The sequence below is a fragment of the Diadema setosum genome, chromosome 20 (assembly GCF_964275005.1).
Source record: "Diadema setosum chromosome 20, eeDiaSeto1, whole genome shotgun sequence".
NCBI lineage: Eukaryota > Metazoa > Echinodermata > Echinoidea > Diadematoida > Diadematidae > Diadema > Diadema setosum.
The window spans coordinates 907,929-932,272 of record NC_092704.1 but is presented as its reverse complement, the minus strand read 5'-3'; the positions used below and the strand labels follow the sequence as shown (position 1 = coordinate 932,272).

At 38.2% G+C, this 24,344-nt stretch overlaps 2 protein-coding genes and 1 non-coding gene across 3 annotated transcripts in view; 1 reads left to right on the top strand and 2 right to left on the bottom strand.

Annotated features, from left to right (window-relative positions):
• The window catches only part of LOC140243864 (ATP-binding cassette sub-family B member 6-like), a 28,132-nt gene extending 24,952 nt beyond the window's left edge, over window positions 1–3,180 (bottom strand). The window contains exons 1-3 of the mRNA XM_072323537.1: window positions 2,966–3,180; window positions 738–1,238; window positions 37–232 (exon numbers count right to left, since the gene is read on the bottom strand). Of these exons, the coding sequence (XP_072179638.1) occupies window positions 37–232; window positions 738–1,238; window positions 2,966–3,103 (835 nt within the window). The 5' untranslated portion in view covers window positions 3,104–3,180. The remainder of the gene's footprint in view (window positions 1–36; window positions 233–737; window positions 1,239–2,965) is intronic.
• Window positions 3,181–10,052: 6,872 nt separating this feature from the next.
• Window positions 10,053–22,764, bottom strand: LOC140243303 (male-specific lethal 1-like 1). Its single transcript, XM_072322976.1, has 7 exons — window positions 22,223–22,764; window positions 19,692–19,816; window positions 18,719–19,065; window positions 17,620–17,675; window positions 16,605–16,794; window positions 15,608–15,680; window positions 10,053–15,165 (listed from the first exon to the last, which is right to left on the bottom strand). The coding sequence occupies exons 1-7, from the start codon at window positions 22,730–22,732 to the stop codon at window positions 15,078–15,080; spliced, it is 1,389 nt and encodes a 462-aa protein (XP_072179077.1). The 5' UTR covers window positions 22,733–22,764; the 3' UTR covers window positions 10,053–15,077.
• A 1,506-nt stretch (window positions 22,765–24,270) lies between these two features.
• Trnan-guu (transfer RNA asparagine (anticodon GUU)) lies at window positions 24,271–24,344 on the top strand. The gene has a single exon. It is a non-coding gene; the product is annotated as a tRNA-Asn (tRNA).

The window sequence follows — 24,344 nt, the reverse complement described above, 5'->3', positions numbered from 1 at the left end:
TAAGCACTACAAGATAACACCAGCTCTGATACATACCTATCTCTTTGTTTAGGATGGGTACAAAGACATTGATGACACGGCCAGCTACAAGAATCATGAAGCAGACCAAGACTCGTAGCTGCATGAGGCAGTTACCCTTGGGCCAGACATAGGGCCAGATCATACGCACTTTGGACCACACGTTGGCCCAGGTGGAGGGATTTTCAGGCCCACTGGACGCTGGTTCATTGGTCTACACAGGTAAGAAAGGGTTGAAAGGAAAGCTTGGAGGCCCTGTATATCACAAGTTGACATATTTGAAAAATCACAGTTTGGCTTCGGTGGAACAAATGACAATCAACAGAAATCTAGGTGAGCTAGTACCTGTCACAGAAGTACAAGGAATAACAACTTCTATTGATTCTACAAAGACCATCTATTGCAACTGAAAGACAAATTGGCTTACCTCAACGTATATTTGTCAATCTGATTTGTCAATCAGTTGCAATGAAAACATCTCGACGGAAGAATTTCATGAATTTGAATAAAGATAGTATGATCTAGCTCTGCATTATTTCAACTGCAAATCATAAATCTACAACTTGTTTGCCATTGTCATTTTCTTATAAATCAAGATCCCTTATAAAGGAATGGGACAAAAGATTTAACATGAACATGTATTTCATGGGCAGGACATACCACTATTATGATTTACTCATGAATGAAGATGGCACAAGGACCCTGCAAGCCACACTCACCATCTCCCGAGCGTCGTCATTAATGATCAGCACGTAGCTCTTCTTGGGAAGACCTGGAGCTCTGAGACCTAACACAAATAGGAGGAAGGTGAGGACATAACGACACACCCAAAGCCCCAGCAGGCCTTGTTCAAAGCTGCCTTCATGTCGCCACCAGTAGTGGGGGCTCTCCCATGAGATGAAGGCTAGGTTCTCATTGAGGAAAGCCAGTGTCCAAAACATGAGCAGGATGAAGCCATGACCCCTGACACGGTTTGACGAGAGGACTTTAGTGCGTTCCAGAAAGATGACAAAAATGGAGACAATGTAGGCTGCAATGTAGAAACAGGTGCCGAGTTCTATGTCGCCACTCAGCGGAACATGAAGAACAGCATAGAGGATTATTCTCACAACGTACTGGATGATCATGGCTGTAGTAAGGACAATCTGAAAGTGGAACCATTTGGGGTTCATCCGGAACCTTGCCTCCACACTCACTGCTCGCTTCCAGAAAACCAACACCTAATGGCATTGATAAAAAGACCAGGAAACAAAACACAGGAATATAAGTATTAGAATCACCCTCTCTGATTTCATTTGTAATCATACACATTTCATCAAATGATGATTAAAATGAAGAACAATATATTGTGTAATGTGCAAAGAGTAATTAAATCTCAGTCATGAAAGATAAGCATTGCAAAGACATAGCTTTATAATCTTCACTTATGCACAGAGAACCGGTAAACAATGACCCTATCATTCGTCAAATTACAAAAACTTCGACTCATACAATTTACATTTTCATGACATCAAATGTAAATGACTAAACCAAAGATGATCCTGACAACACTGAAATAATGCAACAAAAAAGGCTAAAGCTAGAATGCTTTGTATTCTATTGTTTTGTTTTTAGTGAGATGCACAGTTTCCATGTTTCTTTCTGATCTCTTTATGGACATCACCTTTTCACTTTAAGGATCACTGAGTCAGAAGCTTTAAAGAGACATCATAAGCTTTGTTGTCATAGGAGAGGATTGTTTATGTCACAAAGTTTCACTTCCCTGTGCAACTCTGTGACAACGCCTTCCCAAGCAGTCAAGGGAATTCAGCTGCCATCCACGCTAACACAGACATACACAGCACTGTCATGATTTAGTCACAATAGGGAGGTGCTAGAGAAGGAGAGGCAACTAAAGCTCTCCTTTGAAGTCATGCGCGGCACCGCCGAGAAGTTATGCGTTCAACTACAGGTGTTACCCATGTGCTTTGACAAAAGAGACCATCAATAATCGGGACTAGCGCTCTAACATCTAGAAATATTTGCTCCTACTGCAATTCGCTCTCTCTTTCAATGTGATGGCAACAATGAATTTGTGTACCTTGAATTGGAGCAGCGAATCAAAATGCAGTGTAAAACTCACAATTTTAACAGCAAATAGTTTAAAAACACGCTGGAACACGCTCTAACGGAGTACTTTATTTGAAAGATCAAAATATCCCTTATTAAAAGATAGAAAATTAACATGCAGAAATGTATGCATTATGAAAAAATTGCGTTTTTAAGAGGGCCTAATTTTCATTTCCTTTCGATTTGCGAATTACGAAGAAACTAGAAATACATGTTAATAATATTGAATTCTTTCCTAAACTATTCTAAATCAATTCGAGTATTTCATATAAAATTTTGCCGTGAAATAAAGCTTGTAATTCAACGAAAGGTGAAATGCGTTCTTCATCTCCGAACTTCGTCTTGCAACTAGAGCGGTGCTGAGCATGACTTCAAAGCGTAATGGAATGCTAGACATCCCATTGTAACGCCTTGAACCCAAACATGTGTTTGCATGAATTACGAAGAGTTGCCACTCCATCTCTGTAACACCTCCCTGGTCACAAGACGAAACTCTTGCATATCACTATTCTTCCTTAGAGTTTTGATGATTTTCAATGTTAGACATACTTTCTGTCTTGATAAACATGATTTTCCCTTTGATTGATAACAAGTTCATCTGAATGCACTGGCTTCCCAACCATGAAGGGACCCGGACCCTCAATCTTCCAATATTTGTTGTTGTTGATGTTGTTGTTGTTGTTGCGTTTAAGAGGCACGTCATTCACATTTGAATATTTGTGCCAAATGGTCATACATTAGTCTTCACCCTAGACTGCACTAACTAATTAAAAGGACATACAACTATAATGCATTAATCCTCTCCTGTGTACAAGAGCTCTGCGACTGATTTGATTACCTGGATTCCTCCCAAAACGACGACAATGAAGAACATGATTGATGAGATGAGGGTTTCCATGAAGCATCTTGACAAACCCTTGTCTACCCAAATGGGCAACATACTGGTGTTCCCGGGGCAAAAAGGTGCATCCGCCATGGTGGATTTGATGGTGAAAAAAGTCTGGAGAATGAGACTACACTGTGCCACTTGGACGAGTAGAGATGACCTCTTGTCAGGGCTGGAGTGTGCAATCTGTCATAAAAATGTGAGATATGAACAGAATTCATCATTTTATTTTTTGACCTGCTACTCCTCTGACAACAATACACAACATAAAAAAATTGTAACACAAGTTTGCATCACTCTCTGACATCATAAATTATTTAAATTGCTTTGGGGGATTAGAAGTTCCAAATTTCTTTTCTAGATTCTCCTTTAAATATCTTCTTAAAAATTTTCTTCTTTTTTTTTCTTAATATAAATTCTAACATGTCTAAAGTGGCCTGCATTATTACTAGATAATACTTCATCATATCATATTGCCTCAAATCTCTTCAAAATCATTATTTCTGAGACAGGTTGGAAAAACCAGTATTCGTCATTTCATAGTTGCTTGGTGGAGTAGCTTTTTACATGAAACAAAACTGCAAAACTCATAATATTAATGCCATATTACTCTTAAAATTTTGCAGTTTGTTATCATGTATGGTTGTTTTGAAAAACAAACTGTCACAGCTAGATTCATTTAATGGAACATGTCACGAGCAGGGTATCAAGTACACTGTACCAGCAGTATGTCAGACCACAACACCATATAGACTTGACAGACCCGTATGCTAAAATGTACACAAGTCTGAGTGTATAATTATGTGAAGGAATTCAGTGCATGTCAGTGTCCACGTGCATGCATGATTGCTTGGTGTTATTAAATGCTATTGGTTCAGTTCCAGACATTACATAGTCATAAGCTTGTTTTAATAGGCAACCAGTTTGGGCAAAGTCTAGTCTTGCTGTATAGAACCTACCAGTATCATTATTTAATAGTCTTCTTGGCAATGGCCAATACAGAGCACTCGTAATCATATTGAATAAATTCAATCAACAGAAGAAATAACTGTTGTTAGCACAACTAGCATAACATGGTGGAAATGTCAGTACAACTACAAGATGTGAATTAAATTCCTTGGTTTTGGAACTTTATGCTTCTAAGTGAAGAAAATTGGGTGCTAGAATGATAACGATTGAAAAAAATTGCCATTCAAAGAAGTGTGATGAAAAATTAATAAATTCTTCAAAATTTGTATAAAGAAGGGCAACATCTTCTTGTGATACTGGTAGGCTCTACCGTACCTCAACTATTAGGGTTTATAGACAATAGTAAAAATGTTTCTAGATCTAGATCTAGATCGATACTCTTCTTGAGCAGTAAGCTATTCTAAAATGCAATAGGGATGTTCTACCCACGTTGTGTCGTTGGAACCGGAGCGCTCCTAGACTGTGTGGGAGCGCGCGTTCGGGCTGTTCAGTTGAGTTATGCCCACTGGTTATAGTTAGATCTAGCAGTAGTAGGGAGGTGAAAAGACAGAGACTCTCTTCCACCTCTCTGGATCTAGATAACAATGTGTGCGGCTGTACATCACATTGATCACAAGCAAATGGAATAGCTAAGCGAATTTTCATAAATGCACGGGCACGGTGGAAAAGAAAAAAAAACATCAACGAGAGCAAATAAAAACAGGAGACTGCCATGGAGAGGGACCTTGGAGTCATCATCGACCTTGGAGTCATCATCGACAACCAACTGTCCTTCCAAGAACATGTTGCCAAAACTGTGAACGGGGCCAATCAGATGATGGGACTGATCTAACCCCGGCACAGGGCGCTGTAACCAGTAACAGACTTGGTAAGTGTTGGGGTCGCTGCTGCGGTTAGGACTGATCAAGAGAACGTTCAGTCCTAGGATCTCCAGGGATACATTACCAATCTTGTTCATGACTCTCGTACGTCCTCTTCTAAGAGTACGGTAACGTGATTTGGCATCCAAGGTTCAAAGCAGAAGCAGAGAAGATTGAAAAAGTCCAAAGAAGAGCAACGAAACTAGTCCCAGATCTCACACATTTACCTTCTCTGGAGAGACTCGTAAAGCCTTGGTATGTACTCCCAACATTACAGAAGGCAAGGAGAGGTGACATTTACTATATAGTCTATTACGTTAGAAGTAGATCTATATAAGAATAAGATAATGAATGAAGTTGTGAACGTTGACCCCTAGTTGCCCAAGATTTCTTTCGGACTCATGGTAGCACAAGAGGACATCATCAGAAGTTATTCAAACAAAAATGTAGTACGACCCGACCCTGAGAAGAAATACTAACGTTAGTTTCAGTCAAAGAGTGGTCGACTCTTAGTCTTGGAACAGTCTCCCATCATCGGTAATCTCAGCTCCTTCGCTCAATACTTTCAAGTCCAGGGTGGACAAGCGCTGGTCCTCCGGCCTCCCTACAGTCTACACCAATCTCTTCCCTAAACTTTAAAGGGATGTAGATCTAACTGTTAGAGTTTCTATACAACAGGGTCCAACAAGTTAGTCCGTTCACCCACACGCACGTATGTATAGTAAGGGTACTAGGTCTTGCGCAGGGACTTAATGATCGCGCATAGCATAACTGTTATTACAGCAAGCAATATTACGCGTAGGACTAAGCGCAAAATTTGCCGATACGCATATGGAATAAACATACCTGACAACCGCTAAACATGAGAAGGAAGCAGGTAAGAAATTTTGATTTCGAACAAATTTTTCACTAAATTTCAAATTTTTTGGAACAAATTTTGCACTAAATTTCCAATTTTTTACCTTGTAATTTACCTACCTATAATGGCTTAAAATCTTTTTTAAGGATGTTGTAGCCTAGACGTGTCGTCTCGCTTGTCTCGTTCGTATGATCGTAGCCGGTAGAATTCGTAATTTGTTCGATCAATCGTTTATAATATTCTACGAAAGCCGAAGCACATTACAGCCACAGAGAGGGGCAGACAATTTCACGCAAGAAACTACATACAGTGTAGGGCAGCTGCGCGACCTTTACGTATACCCCGAGAAATTGAACGCATAAAATTAAGTCCGACATACAAACGGCAACAGCGCACTACTCCGTCATCGTATCATCAGGAGATTCTGGGAGGTGATTTTTCTGCATTTTCGTGATATTTATTGAGAAATTCAGGTACGATTGTGGAATAATTTCTATTATAAGAGCATCACAAATTTTCGTGCGCGATATCTAGACCCCTCAACCATGTCAACCTTGATAGGGGCCTACAGGTACAGTGCTACACCAAGTTTTACTTCTATTAACTGGTTAGGTAGAATCTAGGTCCTAACGTTGTTACAACCAGAAGGAAAGACCGGAAGTCTCGACAGGACTACCTACTACTTCCGTATACCGATGATGATAATGATGATGAAAACTGCACATGGAAACAATAATAGGGGGACTACATGTATGTTTCAGCCAGCCCAGCACTCGTAGTCACTACGCTCGCGCTCCTAACCGCTCCCGATGATCCCCTCCGCTCCGCGACGGGGCATGGACCTGCCAGCAGCGATAGCGGGGAAGGCAACGGGGTAAGGCCACGGCAAGCAAGGGAAACAACAGCGGCACCGTCACCGGTACTTCAAGTTCTAACAACAGCAGATCTACTGTCGACTGACAAATAATGTATGAACCCTGAACGAATAACATAATAGTTCCCACATGCTACACTGACCACTTTTCAACCATCAAAAAGATTAAAAACAACTCAAGCAGACTTACGGGACAGGCTGAAATCGAAAACTTAGTTTCACGTTACCCTCGTTGGTTTGACGCTCACGTAACACACAGGGTGATAAGCATATTTGTTTTCCAAGCCGTTTCGATATTTTTCCTCTCTTTCGTTACTAGTATTTCCAATCGTGTGTGTGTGTGTGTGTGTGTGGGGGGGGGGGGGGGGGGGGAGGGGGGCTAGTAAGCCGTTGGATAGGACCCCAATCCTCATTTTTGCCAAGTCATGATTGGTTCTCGTCCGTTTTACAAAAATCTCGCCAATGCATTTATACAGTTGTGATGTATTGTAACAATGTTGTTTGGTATGTGTGAGAAATAGGAAATCTGTATAGTGTAGTATTTTGTTTTTGTCAATCTTTTATTTTTCTTTCTTTTTCATATGAACAATAATATACAAATTAATTAATTGCAAAATAATACAAATTTCATTAAGACAACACAAATTCCATATTGTCAATATTACGAATGAAAAAGAGTTTTGTATATATAAAAAAAAAAGGATGAAGAAAAGGCAAACACATCAAATTGAACAGTGGGAACAATTAAGGCACCCCCCCCCCCCACTCCCCACCCATAACAACCCCATGTCCGGTGAACCCGCTCACATTCTCATTCACTCAAATACTTAAATCCCGTAAGTGGTACAGTGCTGCTGCCAGGGAAGCATGGGTGTGTAGGAAGACCAAAAAACAAACAAACAAACAAACAAACATACAACCATGTGCAACAACAAAAACTCAAACACTTCACATCCTACAAACTGCGCTGAATAGAATAATACAAAATGAGTTCAATAAAATTACAATACTACACTTACATTCCCATTTCAAAAAATATAACTCTATTTTACAAGTTTTTGTCACTGATTCCTTTTCCTGATCTTTATAATCTGTATTCATCATTAAAATTTCATTCATTGAAGGAAGCACTATATTGATCTGGAAAAATATATGATATATTTATAACAAAAATTAAATCCCCATCATGATTAAATTCCAGTCACTGATATTTATTCTATTCTCCTCAAATCTAATCTTTTATTTCTTGCCAAGTTTGTTCACAAAGCAGAAACACACACACACACACACACACAAACACACTCACTCTCACGCACACACACAATCAAATTATATCAGTATCAGTATGATGTCATCATTATGCAAAAACAAAAATACTGAGTACCGTATAGGCCTACCCGGTAAAATATACATGTACCATAATATGCAGGTACAACAAGACAGAAAGCAATGAATGTGATATTTGTCAGATTGGCCTACAGTGCGCTCCTGCTGTAGCCAACATGAAGAAGGTCACGAAATTTTGTCATAACACTGAAAAATTCTGGCACCAAAATTTTCATTATACAGTATATGTAGGCAACCCCTGTAGTATCTTTACATAGGTCCTCCATTATTTGATTGGCTATAGCGTTTTTTTGTTTGTTTGTTTGTTTTGTTTTGTTTTTTGGGTTTTTTTTAAATGATGAAAGGGGACTTTAATTGTTACAACAGGAGTCACTTGTATCTTCACCACATGCATGGCATGTTTGATTGTTGCTGAACCCCCCCCCCCCCCACACACACACACACAACACACAAACAAACACAACTGGACTACAATTACCATAATCCCCCCTTGCTATTGCCAATGCTGAAATTCTGACCATGTTAATTGTTATACTATTTCTCAAAACCACAAGATTTTACCCCAAATCTATGTTCACCATGTACACTGTACATAATTAGTGGAAAGGACCAATTAATATAAATCATGTCTATGTATCAATTCTTATGTCAAGGTTATAGTTACAAAGAACAGTTATATGTTAGATTTTCAAGTTATCATCTGACCATTGTTCTGACCACACACACAGTTTCTCAGCCAATTCTAACCAACGCTTCATCCAGTCACAGAATATCCAGGTACCATTAGGTCTGATAATTGACCTGTCTAAAAGCATCATTATAGTACATTCCCTTTTTGACATGAAATCATGGAAAATAAGTCCTATCATTTCCATCAAATTCTTAAAGTCTTGTATCACCAAGAACTTCAGAAGGCAGTCGTAGTTCTTCACTCTTTGACCATTATTTTAAAGGGACTGTACAGTACTGGTTGAGGTGGGGATTCAGTTTTATAACATTCCTAAGTGAGATAATTAGAAACCTCTTATGAAATATGAAAGAGCATGTAATTTTAAGAAGGATTCAATGTTTATTTGATGAATATTGGTTTTCAAATGGCTGAGATATCCAAAAAAGTGATAATAATAAAAGGTGACAGGCCACGCCTTTTATTAGGATCTCTTGTTTCACCTTGTTTTTGGATATCTCAGCTATTTCAAAACTGATTTTCATCAAATAAACTTATGATACCCCTTAGAATTGCATGCTCTCTGACATCTCATAGAGTGGTTTCTGAATATCTCGCAAAACGTTAAAAGCTAAATCCTCACCTCAACCACAACTGTACAGTCCCTTTAACTCGGGAGGTGTGATGTTTTGTCTCACCTCCCTGTCTTATTGGTATTTCTAGCTGTAAAAACCAATGAGAGGCTTGTATAATGACATTATTGCCTATGTTACACGTACATAGTTCACATGTGTGGTCATTAAAGGACAAGTTCTTCCTTAAATATACATGTTGGTTGAGAGAATGCATCAATATCAGTAGAACACATCAATTAAAGTTTGAGTAAAATCAGACAATCTTTTCAAAAGTGTGAATTTTTGAAGTTTCAGTGTCGCTATCATTGGATGAGAAGACTATTACAGCTTGTGATGTTATATGAGCAGAATGATACTGTACATGCGCTTTAAAAAAATATGAAGAACATTTAACATATTTTCACTTTCCTTGCATAATAAAAGTGCACCTTACTTGCCTTTTTCAAAAGGCAGGGGAAAAGATATCACCCTATTAACAAGTCAAGGGAATGTGTACCTTTTTTCGAAATACATGTATGAAATTTTGTGAAATTCTCTATACTCTCTATGCATGTGACATCATAAAGTGTAGTAGCCTTCTCATCCAGCAGTAACTTTTACACTGAATGTCCGATTCTCCCCAAGCTTTCACTGATGTGTTATACTGACTGCATTACTAAATCCTCAGGTTTATTATTAAGATGGACTCGTTCTTTCACGACATTATCCCATGAAAATGTGTGAAACTACAAGCTTTTAACTCTAGAGGTTTTGATTATGCAGGGAGAACTGTATCACACTGCCAAGGAATATGACAAGCAAAAACAAAGTGACACTGCAGACTTCCTCTACTAGGAACAAGAAAAGTCAACCTTAACTTTAATGACATATCAACGCCAGTGTTGGTGAACATTTATCAAAAACAATACAGAAGCTGATCAACTGACGAGTTCCTTGACAGAAACTAGAATGTTACTGGATACATCGCTAAATGTACATATCTTTCAACTGAAGAAAGTAAAAATCTGAAACAGCTTTAAAAAAAAACAACAAAAAACATAATACTTTAACTACTTGACCTCTGAACATGAATCAAAAGACTTGATGAGACATAATGGTAGAATACAGCAGAAAAAATGGAGTTTTATATAGCATGTAACCAATCTCCTCTAATGATATAGTTACTGAGAGACTGGCTAGGGCATTTCAGCTGTACATTTGTGCAAATCTTACACTCATCTCTGCTTCACTTACAAATATGCAAGCTAAGCCTTACATCTGATTACTTAAATGGACTCCACACCCCTGTTTTCAGTGTGAGAAAATTCCTTGAAAGACATTTCTTACTGTCTTCTAAGTCTTCATCCTCTCATCTGAGAACCACATCCTCACTTTAATCAGGTGACTGTAAAAGGTATTTTACAGTAACATTTTTATTTCTACAGTAAGATTTTATTTTGTGTAAAGTACAATAATCTATTACACATTCTGGAGTGTGAGTCTTAGTAAGTACTGTGCAGAAAAATAAGATTTGGGAAGTATGTGTATACATCTCCACAATATCAGACATTTTTGTTGTTGTTTTCACTAGAAAATCACATTCAGATAATTTATTACACAAGCGATATGTCAAGCTTTCTCAGCTTAGAAGCAAATACAACTGAGTCAAAAAATACTGCCTCGTATCTGTACATCAAGTGCCTAGTGAATGCAATGATGGTTTATTTACTTACCTAAGGAATATAAGGTACATTTAATGAAGGTCATTCTTATATCATGACCTGAACACCTAAAGCAAAGCGCCATCAACGTTCAAAGGAACCTATTGATCCCAATGCCACATTTGAACCATGTTCCCAGCGGACATAACAGCCTGACCAGACTCCATTACAACTGCGGCTGATAGCTATGCATTCACTTAAGCAGGGACTGGAATGAACGAGACTAGAATATGGTGGGGGGGGGGGGAGAATATCCCACCTTCCCACAGCACACACTACATTTCAGATAAACAGGGCTGCTGTGGCTGCTGAGAACATGGTGTAAATGTAGCATTAACAGCATGTAACCATAAATACTCATAATCAGAGTACATGTAAACTACACTGTATCATGGCAACATGAGAAGCTGATTGGCTACTGCCACGGATCATCAGCAATTTTTTGATTGACACAAGACTTTTAATGTTGAAGGACTTTAGCTCTTCCGAAAGTGGAAGTACTATATACGCCACATATTTCGCATGGTTTTTGTTTCCTGGGTGCTATTTGCAAATGTAATAACACTAAAAAAAAAATCTGTATTGACTCTGTGATCCAAACTGTATATGTAAATGTACTGTTATGCAGCCATACTGCTCAGTAGATGAACAAGGAACATACTAATATAATTTACTAGGCCTACACGTATTAAAGTCTTGGCCTGCCTACTGTGTGAATGGATGCACGCACTCCTCAGTCCACTGACATACATGTAATCCATGATCTCAAATTTAATCACTCACAAAACTGTTGGGAAATTTCATTTCGAAAAAAACTAAACAAGAATAAGACTCGCTGAATATATGACGTATACAGTAGTGTAACTCTGACACCAAGTGAAGGTGACTTTTAGCTGCTCACATAAAATTTAATGCCAGGTTGATACTATGGGAACCAGAATTATATCCAGCAGCACTGTGAAACAAAGTTTGTATTATCCTTTTTTTTTTTCTGATGTCATGAATGCTTGACAGCCACGACCTGAATAAAAAATAAATCAATCCATAAAAATAACATGACAATATTTGACTTGAAAGCTTTCCATTGGTCCCATACTGCAGTAATCTGATTAGATAATTCTTCTCTTAATTGTACAATGACTTTTCTATTCTCTTCATTGGGCACAGAAAATACAATTTATATACAAAGCTTTGATCTTGTAAAAACAAAAATAAAGCATAAAATATTTACAAATGGACAAAGATATTTACATGAATTTGAATATGACCTAGATCTAGAGTTAAATATCACACATGGTCACAAATGATATGATTTCACATCATTTTTGGGTCCCGACAAAATCTTCTTTTTTTTTTTTCCACTGTCCCACTCCAGCTCTTATACTTGGACAATCATTGAGACCAAAGTTGGAAAGAATTTGGAGATCTCCCCACTCACACTACGTTCAATAGCAGTCTCAACACCACGTAGTGATAATATATTGTCTACCATGAAACAGCACTGCATGTGGTGCCCATTAATGTCACACAGACCAACTCTATCAGTCACAAACAATGACCATCTAGGAAGATTGATATATTCATTTTAAAGACCAAGTCAACATGGGGACACCATCGAGTCGGGGAGCTGGGCCAACTTAGATATACAGCTGTACTTGAGAATCGCAGTAACAAATTGTGTACAGTTTTATCACTGATCTGTGCGTGAGTATACACACAGTCAAAGAATCTTTACTGGAGTCTACCATTACTGATTAACATACCCTCAATGCACATACATATACAGTGTATATGTATTCACTGACCAGTGCAATTTGTGGTTTTCAAATTTCAAAGGTGGGCAGTGAATGCATTGTGCCATCAATGACTCCAATGCTACTGGATCTTTAACATGAAATCTTTAAAGACAGAAACTATCAGAGGTGAATTAATGGTTGTAGCTAAAATCAAAGTATGACTCTAAACTGCTTGTGTTTTCTGGAATTTTCTAAGAAGTTCACAAGATTTTAACTCTGGTAAGTTTGCATAATCCTATTTGAAAGTGAAAATACATTCAGTTATATCTTCTTTCACAACTCAAACCTTCTTTTCCACACACACAGTTCATGTTTACATAAAGTGCTTTTATGCTCAGTAACCCAAATATTAGTTACATAAACTTCTTACAGTGGTACTTATGTGCATGAAAACAGGCAGCAGTTTTCCTGTATTGGTTCAGTTGAAAAGCCAATAGCAAATTCTACTGCAAATAATAAGACTGTCTGGAGAAACCCTGCATCCCATAACACTGTTTCTACAAAGTGCCAAGATTTTCCTATGTAAACCACCATTTAGATCTCCATCAGTACTGACCATGTAGTGCATACAACCTTGTCATAGATTCTGCTGGTATTCTTCATTTAACCCGAATCATGTTAAATATACTGGAACTAAAGAAAATGCATTTGTAATTGCTCTTCATACAGATGTACATCATTATCAACTTCTAGTAATGGTAGAAATACTGACTTTGACAAATTCCTCTCAAGAGAAAAAATATTTTTAAGGTCATTTTCACCTGTTTGTTTTTTGTTGTTTTTTTTTTACACTCCACAATTGTTCTAGACCTTATTTCGTAAGCATGATGTTCCCTAGGACAAGAGTTTCTGTAGGTCTTGATGTGACTATATGACTATGATTTAATGTTTAGAATCAGTCACTATAAATGGAAAAAAAAAAAAAACCTTTTAAGCTAAATGTAAAGGCTTATTTTTTTTAATGCAATTAAGCGGGTATAATATGTGTAAATGCATTGTTTTGATGTATATTCTTGGGTCTCAGCAACTTTGAATATTGGCAATAACTCAGAAATAATGATGTGCAACTAAACTGAAATATACTATAATGATTCACTCAATTTTCCATTGGTAACCAATCACAATGGTGATTTCCCAGTTATCTACTCAAATGAACTTTTCTAATGAAAGGCACGCTCAACATAAATGTAGACATAAAATGTGAAAAGCCAGAAGGTCATTCCTTTTGGAAGGAGACAGGTACTTTGTGTGCTTAGCTAGACACTCATTACGATAGACAGTATTATACAGTTCATAATGATCTTGAATTACAGAGTTAACCAATGGCATTATTTTCCCATTCAGACTGCATGGTGAACTATATATGTGCTAAATGAAATAAAGCTCACATCAGTTAAAGTTGTGGTTTAGTTATGACCTCTTCAAGCAACTGTTCAATTTTTCTTACCAACTATCTTACAACAAACTTCAGAACAAACATTTCACATTGTGATATCAATTCCAGAAGAAGAGAATGACTTTTTGGCATGATAGTTAAAATAGAATACTGGATACATGAATAGCAGGTTTGATATGGGACACAAATCCACACATAACATCAACATTAGAAGAGACTACCATTCCTGTAGACAACGATGGCTAAAATGTGATTGCAAGTCAATTATTTTGCTGTCATAATGATAAATGTCAAACACCAAACAAGGGAAACAGATTACAATTGTGTCTAGCTTGCAAAAAGATTCTAAGATGACAATGGCATGGACATCTTATGTAAGAAATGTTAACTCCATCTTCAAAAACATCAAGCTATAGAATATGCAAGGGTTTTGTCTTTAGTAGCATGGCAGTCAACCGTTAAGCCACTTACAGAATATTCCACTTAAGTAGCACATATTTTCTTCTTGACTTTTAGATTGTGTATCAACATGACAAAATGTGTCTGTTCACAATCATCAAGTACTTTTGAAAGGGAGAATCTTCCCTGTACATTGTACTTTGATGTACACCTGCACACACACAGACTGGGGTCAAAGGTCAACGGTTATACCCTGTAGACACCTGTCTGAGGTGGACAAATCACTTGCTAAACTGACGGACTGAAGTTCGGCAGCTTGTTACAGCTGGACACCACAGGATGAAAACTCACAGTGAAATTCATGATACATTTCCCAAAAATTTGTAGAGCTGGAATCTTGACGCTATAAGGGTGGCAAACGTTCTGGTTCCAAATCTCCCTCTGACAACTTTGATTTTCTTCGTTCACATGATGACCCTGTTAGAAGGATTGTCTGACTCGGGCAATCCCTCTGACGGTGAGCCTAACTAAGAGTCTTTCTATGAGTGGCTACGGAGGGATGCTATCTGCGACACGCCCTTCTCCTCGTCATCCGCCTCTGTTCATCTCTTTCTCGCTGCTTGGCGTCAAACCACGGCAACTCAAACTCACTGCAGTGCAAAAATCAGGATACATTGACAATATGATCAGGCTTATTACCACATCAGAAGATTCACATTATGAATGTCAAAACATATGACAAACACTTCAGTGATTAACTTTGATGTTAAGCAATTTTACAACATTGAATCAAGTCTCAAGCAAACTTTCACAATGATTGATGTACAAACATCTTGAAACTTGAAAATGTGACTTTCATACTATTGGTATTTAAGTATTTACATTCTAAATTGATTAGGACATTAACCTTCTTCCCCCCCCCAAAAAAAAAAAATAAGAAAAAAAAGAAAGAGAAAGAAAAAGAAAAAAGAAACGAAAAGGCTTGATAGATTCCTTCCAAGAAAAAAAAAAACAAGAACATTAAAAGATTTTGAAATATCATTTGCTTTCTTTCAGGCCGTTCTGCAGATAGTGCTCTGTGCTAACACTCACCTTGGTTTGACAGATGGTATTTGGACTCCAAATGTGATGACGGGAATGGTTTCACACATCTCAATGTACTCCGCTGTCAGTGTCAAATAAAAGTAATTTCACACTTCAGTTAATGTTGAAAAAAGACGTCCTTTGTGTTCCAAGAATCTACTCCCCTTTATCACACTTAAGTTTGTCACATTTATGGCAATCAAAAATAATTGGACTAATATCTGAATTCTGAAAACTAAAATGATTAAATATCTTTGGTACGTTGTGATTGAACAGCAGCTCTTGGATGCATACTGAGAAGTTTCATAAATAAAGGTTCTGGGATTAAGTCTGCACAAAAACATGCTCAAATCACCAAAACATTGACAAACAAACATTGACAAATCATCCAAAAGCAACACTAACTATCATCATTCCAAGGCACATTTACCAATATCTTAAAATCTTTTTGACTAATAAACAGGTAAGATGGAGCATTTTGTGATCTTTATGAGACACTAGTGATATTTCTCCACATGGCTCCCTTCTGACAAGGCAGCAAAGTTATCAGTAGGCAAGCTTTGATTGAGAGACTATGACAAATTTTACAAGGAGGATCAAACGTTTTTATCTGATGGAGGGAGTTACAACTCCATACATCTTGGAAAGCATGACATATTCTTGTCGTAGCATATGTACCAATAGCATGAGGGTTTGTTTGTTGTGTTATTTTTTACTAGAATAATGTATTCCTCTTCTGATAAAGTTTGCTTTAAGTGCTCGCTTGCTGATTTTTTTTTTTTTTTTTTGGGGGGGGGTTATAAAAAACTATTTTCTTCTCTCACACAAATATTTACAATGTTGTGTAACAGAAAGCCCTATAGTTCTTATATTTTCTATCTTTTTGTTATCAACAGCCTTGATAAAACTTTCATATGATAATACTTAATAGTGTTTCAGTGAATGTAGAGAGGAGGCGGGTCATTATTCAGGACTATACTTCAGCCAAGTCAATGTGTCAACCCACCATCATTATCATCTGGGTAGAAGGTGGTGAGTATGTGTTCCCACTGGGCGTACTCCCGTTGCTTCTGCTTGTTGACAAGTCTCTCATGCTCTCTCAGCTCCCGTATCCGCTGGATGTCCCATCTCTTCCTCTTCCGCTCATCCTGCTCCAGTCTGCAGTGCCGTCGCTCGAAGGATGCATCGTCACACTCCTAGAGATGGAAGAAGAGTTCAGGAAGGGAGCTGGCATCATCATTTACAAATTCATGGCAAATATTTGTCACTCTTACATCTATACCAGTTTATTACCTCCGCCAAGGGAGGAAGTTATGTTTTCATTACCGCTGGTTTGTTTGTTTGTCCATGTGCAAAATAACTCAAAAAGTTGCAAACAGATTTGGATGAAACTTTCAAGAAAAGTTGAGAATGGCACAAGGAACAGATGATTCAATTTTGGTAGTGATCCATGACTTTCTATGCATTTTATGAATGATTTTCGATATTTCGGCAGATAGGGTCAATGAACTTAAGAGTTCAAGTTGCGCATTTTTAAGGTTTTCATACGCTCACTAAAGTGCGTGCTCCCTTAGTTTCTGCTAGTTTCCGCGCAGCTGGCAATTGATGATGTAACAAAAGGCTTCTATATTGGGAAATCGGGCGACTTCCAGCACGCATATGGGTGGAAATCACTGATCTCTATGGAAGAAAAGATAAGATCAGCAATGGAAATGAGCTGCTTGGTGGAGGTCTGCGCTCTCAGAGTGCTCCTCTAGATTGTTTCATGACAATGAAAGATTTCTGAGCTGGTCTGAAACATTCCTATGAGTAGAAATACAGAAGTATTCTGATGATCCTCTAGTCAATCCTTTGCTACCTAAATTCTCACAAAGAGCCAACAAGTTAAAAACATCTCTTGGGAGAAATTCACTCTTTTTGACCAATGTAAAAGAGTGGGCATTCATTTTAGCCTACTTTTTTTGTGTTTTTGAACTGGGCAATCACATAGACCAGCATAGATTTAATAAGGTAGGTCTTACCTCTGACCCATCGGAGCAGCTCCCCGTCTGGTTGGTGACCACACGCCAAGAAGGGACTGAAACGAGAATGCAATTTTATTTAAACCATTAAAAACTAGTCCTGAGTATTCTCAAGCAGGTTTCAATGGGAAATGTATGCCATCGCAAAATCAGCTCATCCTCAACAGGTTAATCAGATCTCAAACAGATTTAGGTGTGATATCCTGATACAATACACATGAAACATAATAAACTGTTGGTGTGACAAAGAGCCTCTTCTTCTCGTCATTTTGATACACATATTAATTTTCTTGAGATAACATAATGACGTAAGTGCAATTTAAGCTCACACAACTAAAATGTTCAACAACCTTTCTGTAAGCATATCAAAAATATAATGACAAATAAAAATATGGATGAACAATGTTTTACTTTCATTTTGAAATTTAAAAACAATCAAAAATCAAATATTGCTGAGGTTAATCAAAACTCCACACTGCCGTATCTGGAATAACACAGACTGAAAATTGAACATTGGCAGTTGGAGATTTGTGTTCTTGACAGGCAGTCAGTCAGTCAGTCAATGTAAATTTGATAATGTATAACACTACATTGTATGCATACCTGTAACTACCATATGAACCCAACTCATGTCAGGGATTCAACCAATTTTGTTTTATGCCTGGTATGGACTGTCTTCCAGGGATGGCATGCCTACTGCAGGGGTCCAACCTACACAGGCTTTGCAATAACCACTTACATGTAGCTGCTCCCAAAACAAATATAACTTCATGGGAAATAACTTAAAAAGGGGTGGTGCAACAACTGATGTACACATGTATCTAGATATCTCATTGGCCCATTCACGCTGTACAAACAAATGAAGACGCCGTGCCGCCATGTAACCACAAACACTCTATGGGGACTTGCCTGTACTTTCAAGCAGAGACATTGTGAGCTCCATACACAAGTGTATGGGCAATGTCTGTGGTAAGATGGTGGCATGGTGGCTTCAAAGTGATTGGCCAGTGACAATATCCATATTTACTTTCCATACAGATCAGTGGTTGTAACAGAAAAATTGTGATCAGCCAAGAGAGGGCGCCCTTCGCATACTCACCCATGACCACAGTATCTTCATCAGGGAAGTCTGGGTCAGGCTGGTGGACACGGAGATCACTCAGACATGGATACATCACATCTGTGCGATGGTATTTTTCTTCTTCTTTGGACTCCTTGGACTCTTTGCTGTCTTGTCGGTTCGCTCCTTTCTTTTCGTCTTTCTTGGACAACTTCTCAGACCTCCGCTGCCGTTTATTGAGTTCAACGCTGTTGGTCTGCGAGGTGCCACTGGAACTGAGAATGTCCTTGTTTTCTCTCAGACCTGAAGTACTTTTTGCTGGAGTCTCTTTGGTCGCTGAACGACTGGGACTGTTTACCGATGAGTCCTGATCAGATCTACGCTTTCTGGAAAAAAATGTTATCATCAGAACATACAGTATAGAGTAAATATGTGGAAGCTTCACACAATTAAATTTGACAGTCATTAAAAAGTAGTGACAAGGAACAGCTCTGAAATAAAGATTACTGTGAGAGTAACCATGCCACAAACAGTGTCTAGGCAGCCATCTTGATTTTAAGTTTAGATCTGCTACTTTGTAAAACCACTTCTTGAAACCTTTAAATGTACACTTGTATAACTGTGTGCAGGGTTGAAAGAGACCATGGTCTGTTGGAGCAGAACATCAAGTGTTGTTGGTATTTACAAAGTGTATCTATGTGTGTGTGTGTGTGTGTGATTTCAAAAGTATAGACTGTAATAATACAATTTTATCTTCTTCTTTTTTTTTACATATACATGGAACTCAATAAAAAAAAAATGCAATACATATCGCAATCCATACTTCTCAGTACACTTCAGTATATTAGCATAGATCCATGTACATTTCTCTCCTTTGCTTTTTTTTTTTTTTTTGTGGCAATTTTGGACTAAAGCCAGCTGCAAAGCCAGTTGCTTCCACATTGACTGCCAGTTCTGTCAAAACTTGTATCAATGGAAATATTCAAGAAGCTGCTGATGTATTGATTCCCACCTTTTCTGGAGTGGGGAGTCAATTGGTTTCCTCTGCCGGACAGACCCACGTTGGTTTGTGCTGTTCTGCTCACTCTTCTCAGCAAGGTGTGTTCTCCTATTCATTCGTTCCAGGCGACATTTTAGCTAAAAAGAAAAAGAAGTAGATAAAAATAGGTAATCCTAACATAAAGTATAGTGAAATAAAAAAAACCATGATTTTTTTTTTTGTGTGTGTACCGGTACATAGCAAATGCATGGTTTTGTTTTGACCATGTTTACTCTACAAGAACAATTTATTGTTAAATAATTTCTTAATTTTTCATGTGGAAGTAACACATTGAATGGTGTGTTGTTGATCAGTACAAGTGTATAATGACACATGTAGTAACTTGATTTTCCAACTGAACTGTACTTCATCGTACATACAGCTGTAGGGAAAAGTAAGAGGGCCTGAGGATACAAGGCATGTATTTCAAACGTGTAGTCATAGCACAAAAGCTGAGGCACTGAAAAAAAAAAAGAAAGCTTAAATCCAATAACAGTGAGCAAGTGGAGGAAAAGATGGGGTCAAAGGGGTCCTGAGTTTTTAGTTTATCAGAATTTTTGTCACAGGCAAAAAGACCTCAGACTTGATGGGCTCTTGACAGAAATGCTAACCTTGTGAACAGCACATGTATTGCAGTATTATCTTTTCTGTGAACAAGCAGTATCTTTTTTTTTTTTTACTGTACTGTAGTTGCAGTAAGCTTGCATATATATCATTAATTTGTACAAAAATGAATTTCCATAAAAGAAAATGTATCACATAATTGTAATACTGGAAAAAGAAACAGTTCATTGTCATCTCTGCATTAAGAATCTTTCCACACATGCTGACACACAAACAAATATACACAAAGGAAAATACATACATGTACAGACACTGTCCACTGAAAATTTTTGCTTTTAAATAAAGAATTTTGAACACAACCATAAATCCTCCAGATAATGCTCAGAATTACAAAAACACTGTTCAAAACAATACACTATGCACTTCCTTCTGTGCTATTATATCAGAATCTGTGGGGTAAATGACATGCACAGTACTGGTAATTCAATTGTGTTCTGTATGTACGTACGTTGTACATGTATTTACCCTAGTTACAGGATGTACATTTGTAATTGTTCGTATAAGGTAAAAATGTCATGATGCTCAAACAACAATATTCAGCAAAGCAGTAGATGAGTGTTCAATCATTGATTAGAAGAATGGAACTACATGTACTATCTGATCACATTCACTTGATTAGATGTAATTACAGATTCCTACATCCCCGCAAACATGTACAATAGAGAAGGTAGAAGATGACTGCTGCTGTACATGTACATGACGTGCAGTGAATTTTCCAGAATTGCAAAGAAAATCCTGGCATATAAGTCTATCATCCTGATACTGTAGACTTCTAGCCAGTGTCCTGAATGAAATTGTTCCTCTAAATCGATACAGACTCTAGAGGGCAGCACAATAGTTCCATTCACAGAAATGTGGTGAAAATATTCTATGCTGTGCCCAGAAGGTACAGCTCAGTGCAGTGAACCTGTAAATTGCTGTCTCTTTGTGATGGAAAAAATGGCAACATCTCTTGCTTGAAATGGGGAAATCAATAGGGTCAGGGGGCCGGGGGTCAATAAAGGAAGGGTGGGGCAGGCCATGAAAACCATAAACGTTTCTGTTCATTCAATGCAACTACATTATATGTATAGTCTCTCCTCTTGGGTTAAAAACATGTAATAATACACAGACGCTTCAAGTTCAACATGGACATTGGGATATTGAGTAAATATAAGTTATAACCAGGCCAGGGCCAGACCCCCCTAGCCTTAGCTACGTACATGCAAACCGTTGACTCGAGGTGGGAAGAGACTCCCTCCCTCGCTCGCCTGGCTGGTTGACTGGACATTCACATGCATACGCATTCGTTCCTCATGATCGTTGAACTCCTTTTTCATTAAATTTGCTGCATTTGCTACCGATTTGTAGCTACAATGTAAAATCTAAACCTCATGACCATGGTATACCATATAGTCTAGATACGCTTTTTCTTTTTTTTTTTTCAGGCATGCAAATGTTAGACATGAGGGACAAGTGCGTGGTGCATGTTGATACCCCCATGTATAATATTCTTTCACTCCAAAATGGTATTTCTTCATAATTTTCTATTTTACAGTGAGTAGATTACCTAGATAGACTAAGACCGGCATTGAGAGTCGTTACATAAATACAATAATAGAAATTGGCAGCTGGTTTTACACACTTGTGTGTGACTATTGACTATTCCACATCCAGATTCCAGGATTCTTGATAATCATAATTTTGTCATAAAACAAAAGTGTACCATACATACCACAATATGGGGTGGAAGTAAAATGTAGGAAAGCGTGAAATGTCGATGTCAGATTACTGAAATCGATGTGTTTCATCATACATGTACTGTTTTATATTACGTCATTAGATTACAATGATTTCAGGGGGGAAAGAGTTCAAACTCGCAATGGTAACAGCCAGCTCACCGTCTCATTTTCAGCACGTAGTCTCTGCACTTCTCTCTCACTGCTCTGAATTTGTCGCTGTTGCTGTTCTATAACATCAAGATGAAGCATAGACAGGACTTTCAGATGTGATATTTCTCCGTTCACTTTATTCAGGGATCCGATGTTTTCAGGAACGACGCATCTTCCATCGCCTTCAATGAGCATTTCCTTTGTGTGGTCCGATTGTGCGACGTTTGAAACGTCGCTCATGGCCGTAGCATTCATAACAACAGACGGGTCACTGTCGGGCGCGTTGTTTAGCAGCGTATCTCTTCCACGCTGCGGCTGCTCCATTTTGTTGGCCAACGAGACAGGCTCTAATGGCGGACCTTCGTTGTTTTTCACGTACAATTTACGAGTTGCAAAGGATTTCCCGTTGAGCTTCGAACGCTGCTGTAATCCAATGATATCAGACTTCATGTTCCCCGGAGCCATTGGGGAGAGAGCGGCTGCAAAGTCAAGAAACACGTTGCGAATGTACGACGACATTTGAACAAAATTTCAGCACTCCATTCGCAAACACGCAGTCCATCGTTAATATAAAACTAGTCGTCGTTACAGGCGTTACTTTAAAAAAAAAATGTACCCATGCTCTCAACAACGCACCGATACAAGCCATGGAATACGCATGATTTGCTTCATTCATCACGTTCATTATACCGGTACATATCAACACAGCTAAGATCTGTGGTTATAAACCAAGACACAGCGTAGAATATTAGTTTTGTGCATCAACCTCAACGAAAATGAACTAGAGATGGATCAAATTCAGTCAACACCAGCTCTACATCAGAACGAGCACATAACACAAATTGCATCCTCTAGAAACACCACACGACAAACCCCCATCCAGTTGCTGAACATAATCATTAGGCTTGATGAGAAACAAGAAGTTTAACAGTTGGAAAGGGGCTACTGTATATTCACTCATGTACAGTATGTTCCATAGCAATCCCCCGGGCTCTCTCCCTCTCTTTCTTTTAATAAAGGTCGCATCTTACCGATAGCAATGGTGCTGATTTTGTTATACGTTCACACACATTCGATTTTTTTTTTTTTTTTTCTGTTGGCTCGAAATAAAACTAGAACAAGTTGAGCGAAAGCTGTGAGGGTATCATGTGTGTCTTTGTGACAGGGATAGGCTATAGGGTAGAGGAAAAGAGACTGAAGAGCCTGATCAAACGCCGTGCAAAGACATTTTTGTACAGCCGACATGCAGGGATAGGCCCATATAATAATGATAATAATAATAGTGGCTACTTGTATAGCGCACAGGTCCACTTTTCAGTGCTCATGGCGCTTCAAAACTGAAAAAATATCACATATTTACATGCATATACATATTCAAACATTTCAACAAAGAAGAAAATGGTAAACAAAAGTAAATATATAGCCTAATGAAGTTATAAAATGTAGAAAAAATTGATCGAAGAATGATGGTATTGATACCAAATGACAGGAACCTCCCTTCTACTCCAAAAAATCATTAATGTCAATGAGACGTGATACGAAAAGCCTGCTTGTTGTACTATTGTACACACTTTGTAGTATGTATGATGATTAGTGCAATAACCTCTTTAGCGATAACATACTGCCTTATGCCGCGCGCGTTTATTACCTATCCGCGCGTATGTGACACACAAGAGACCTCACGCAGCCAGTGCACGCAGCCACTGATCTCTGCAGATGCAATGCTAGAACATTGTAATGGCAAAGATTATAGAGCGCAGTGCAGCGCATGGCGTGCAGCATACATACTACATAGTAGCATCTTGCAGTGAACGCCGAACAGGATCTAGCAGCCAAAAGCTGCTGCATGTTGCGTTTTGTGTATGACTGCGTTCGTTGCAATTTCTGCGAGCATCTACGGCGAAATACGGTAGATTTTCCTTTAATCCGTATCAGATATAAATCATCCATACAAAATATCCTACAAGCGCAATAACTGTCTCTCACAAAGACAGCAAAACGAGATAAATTATAAGCTTATAGTATATATTTTAAAACATGTGCCCACACGTCATCTAGCTTCTGTGGCGCAATCGGTTAGCGCGTTCGGCTGTTAACCGAAAGGTTGGTGGTTCGAGCCCACCCAGGAGCG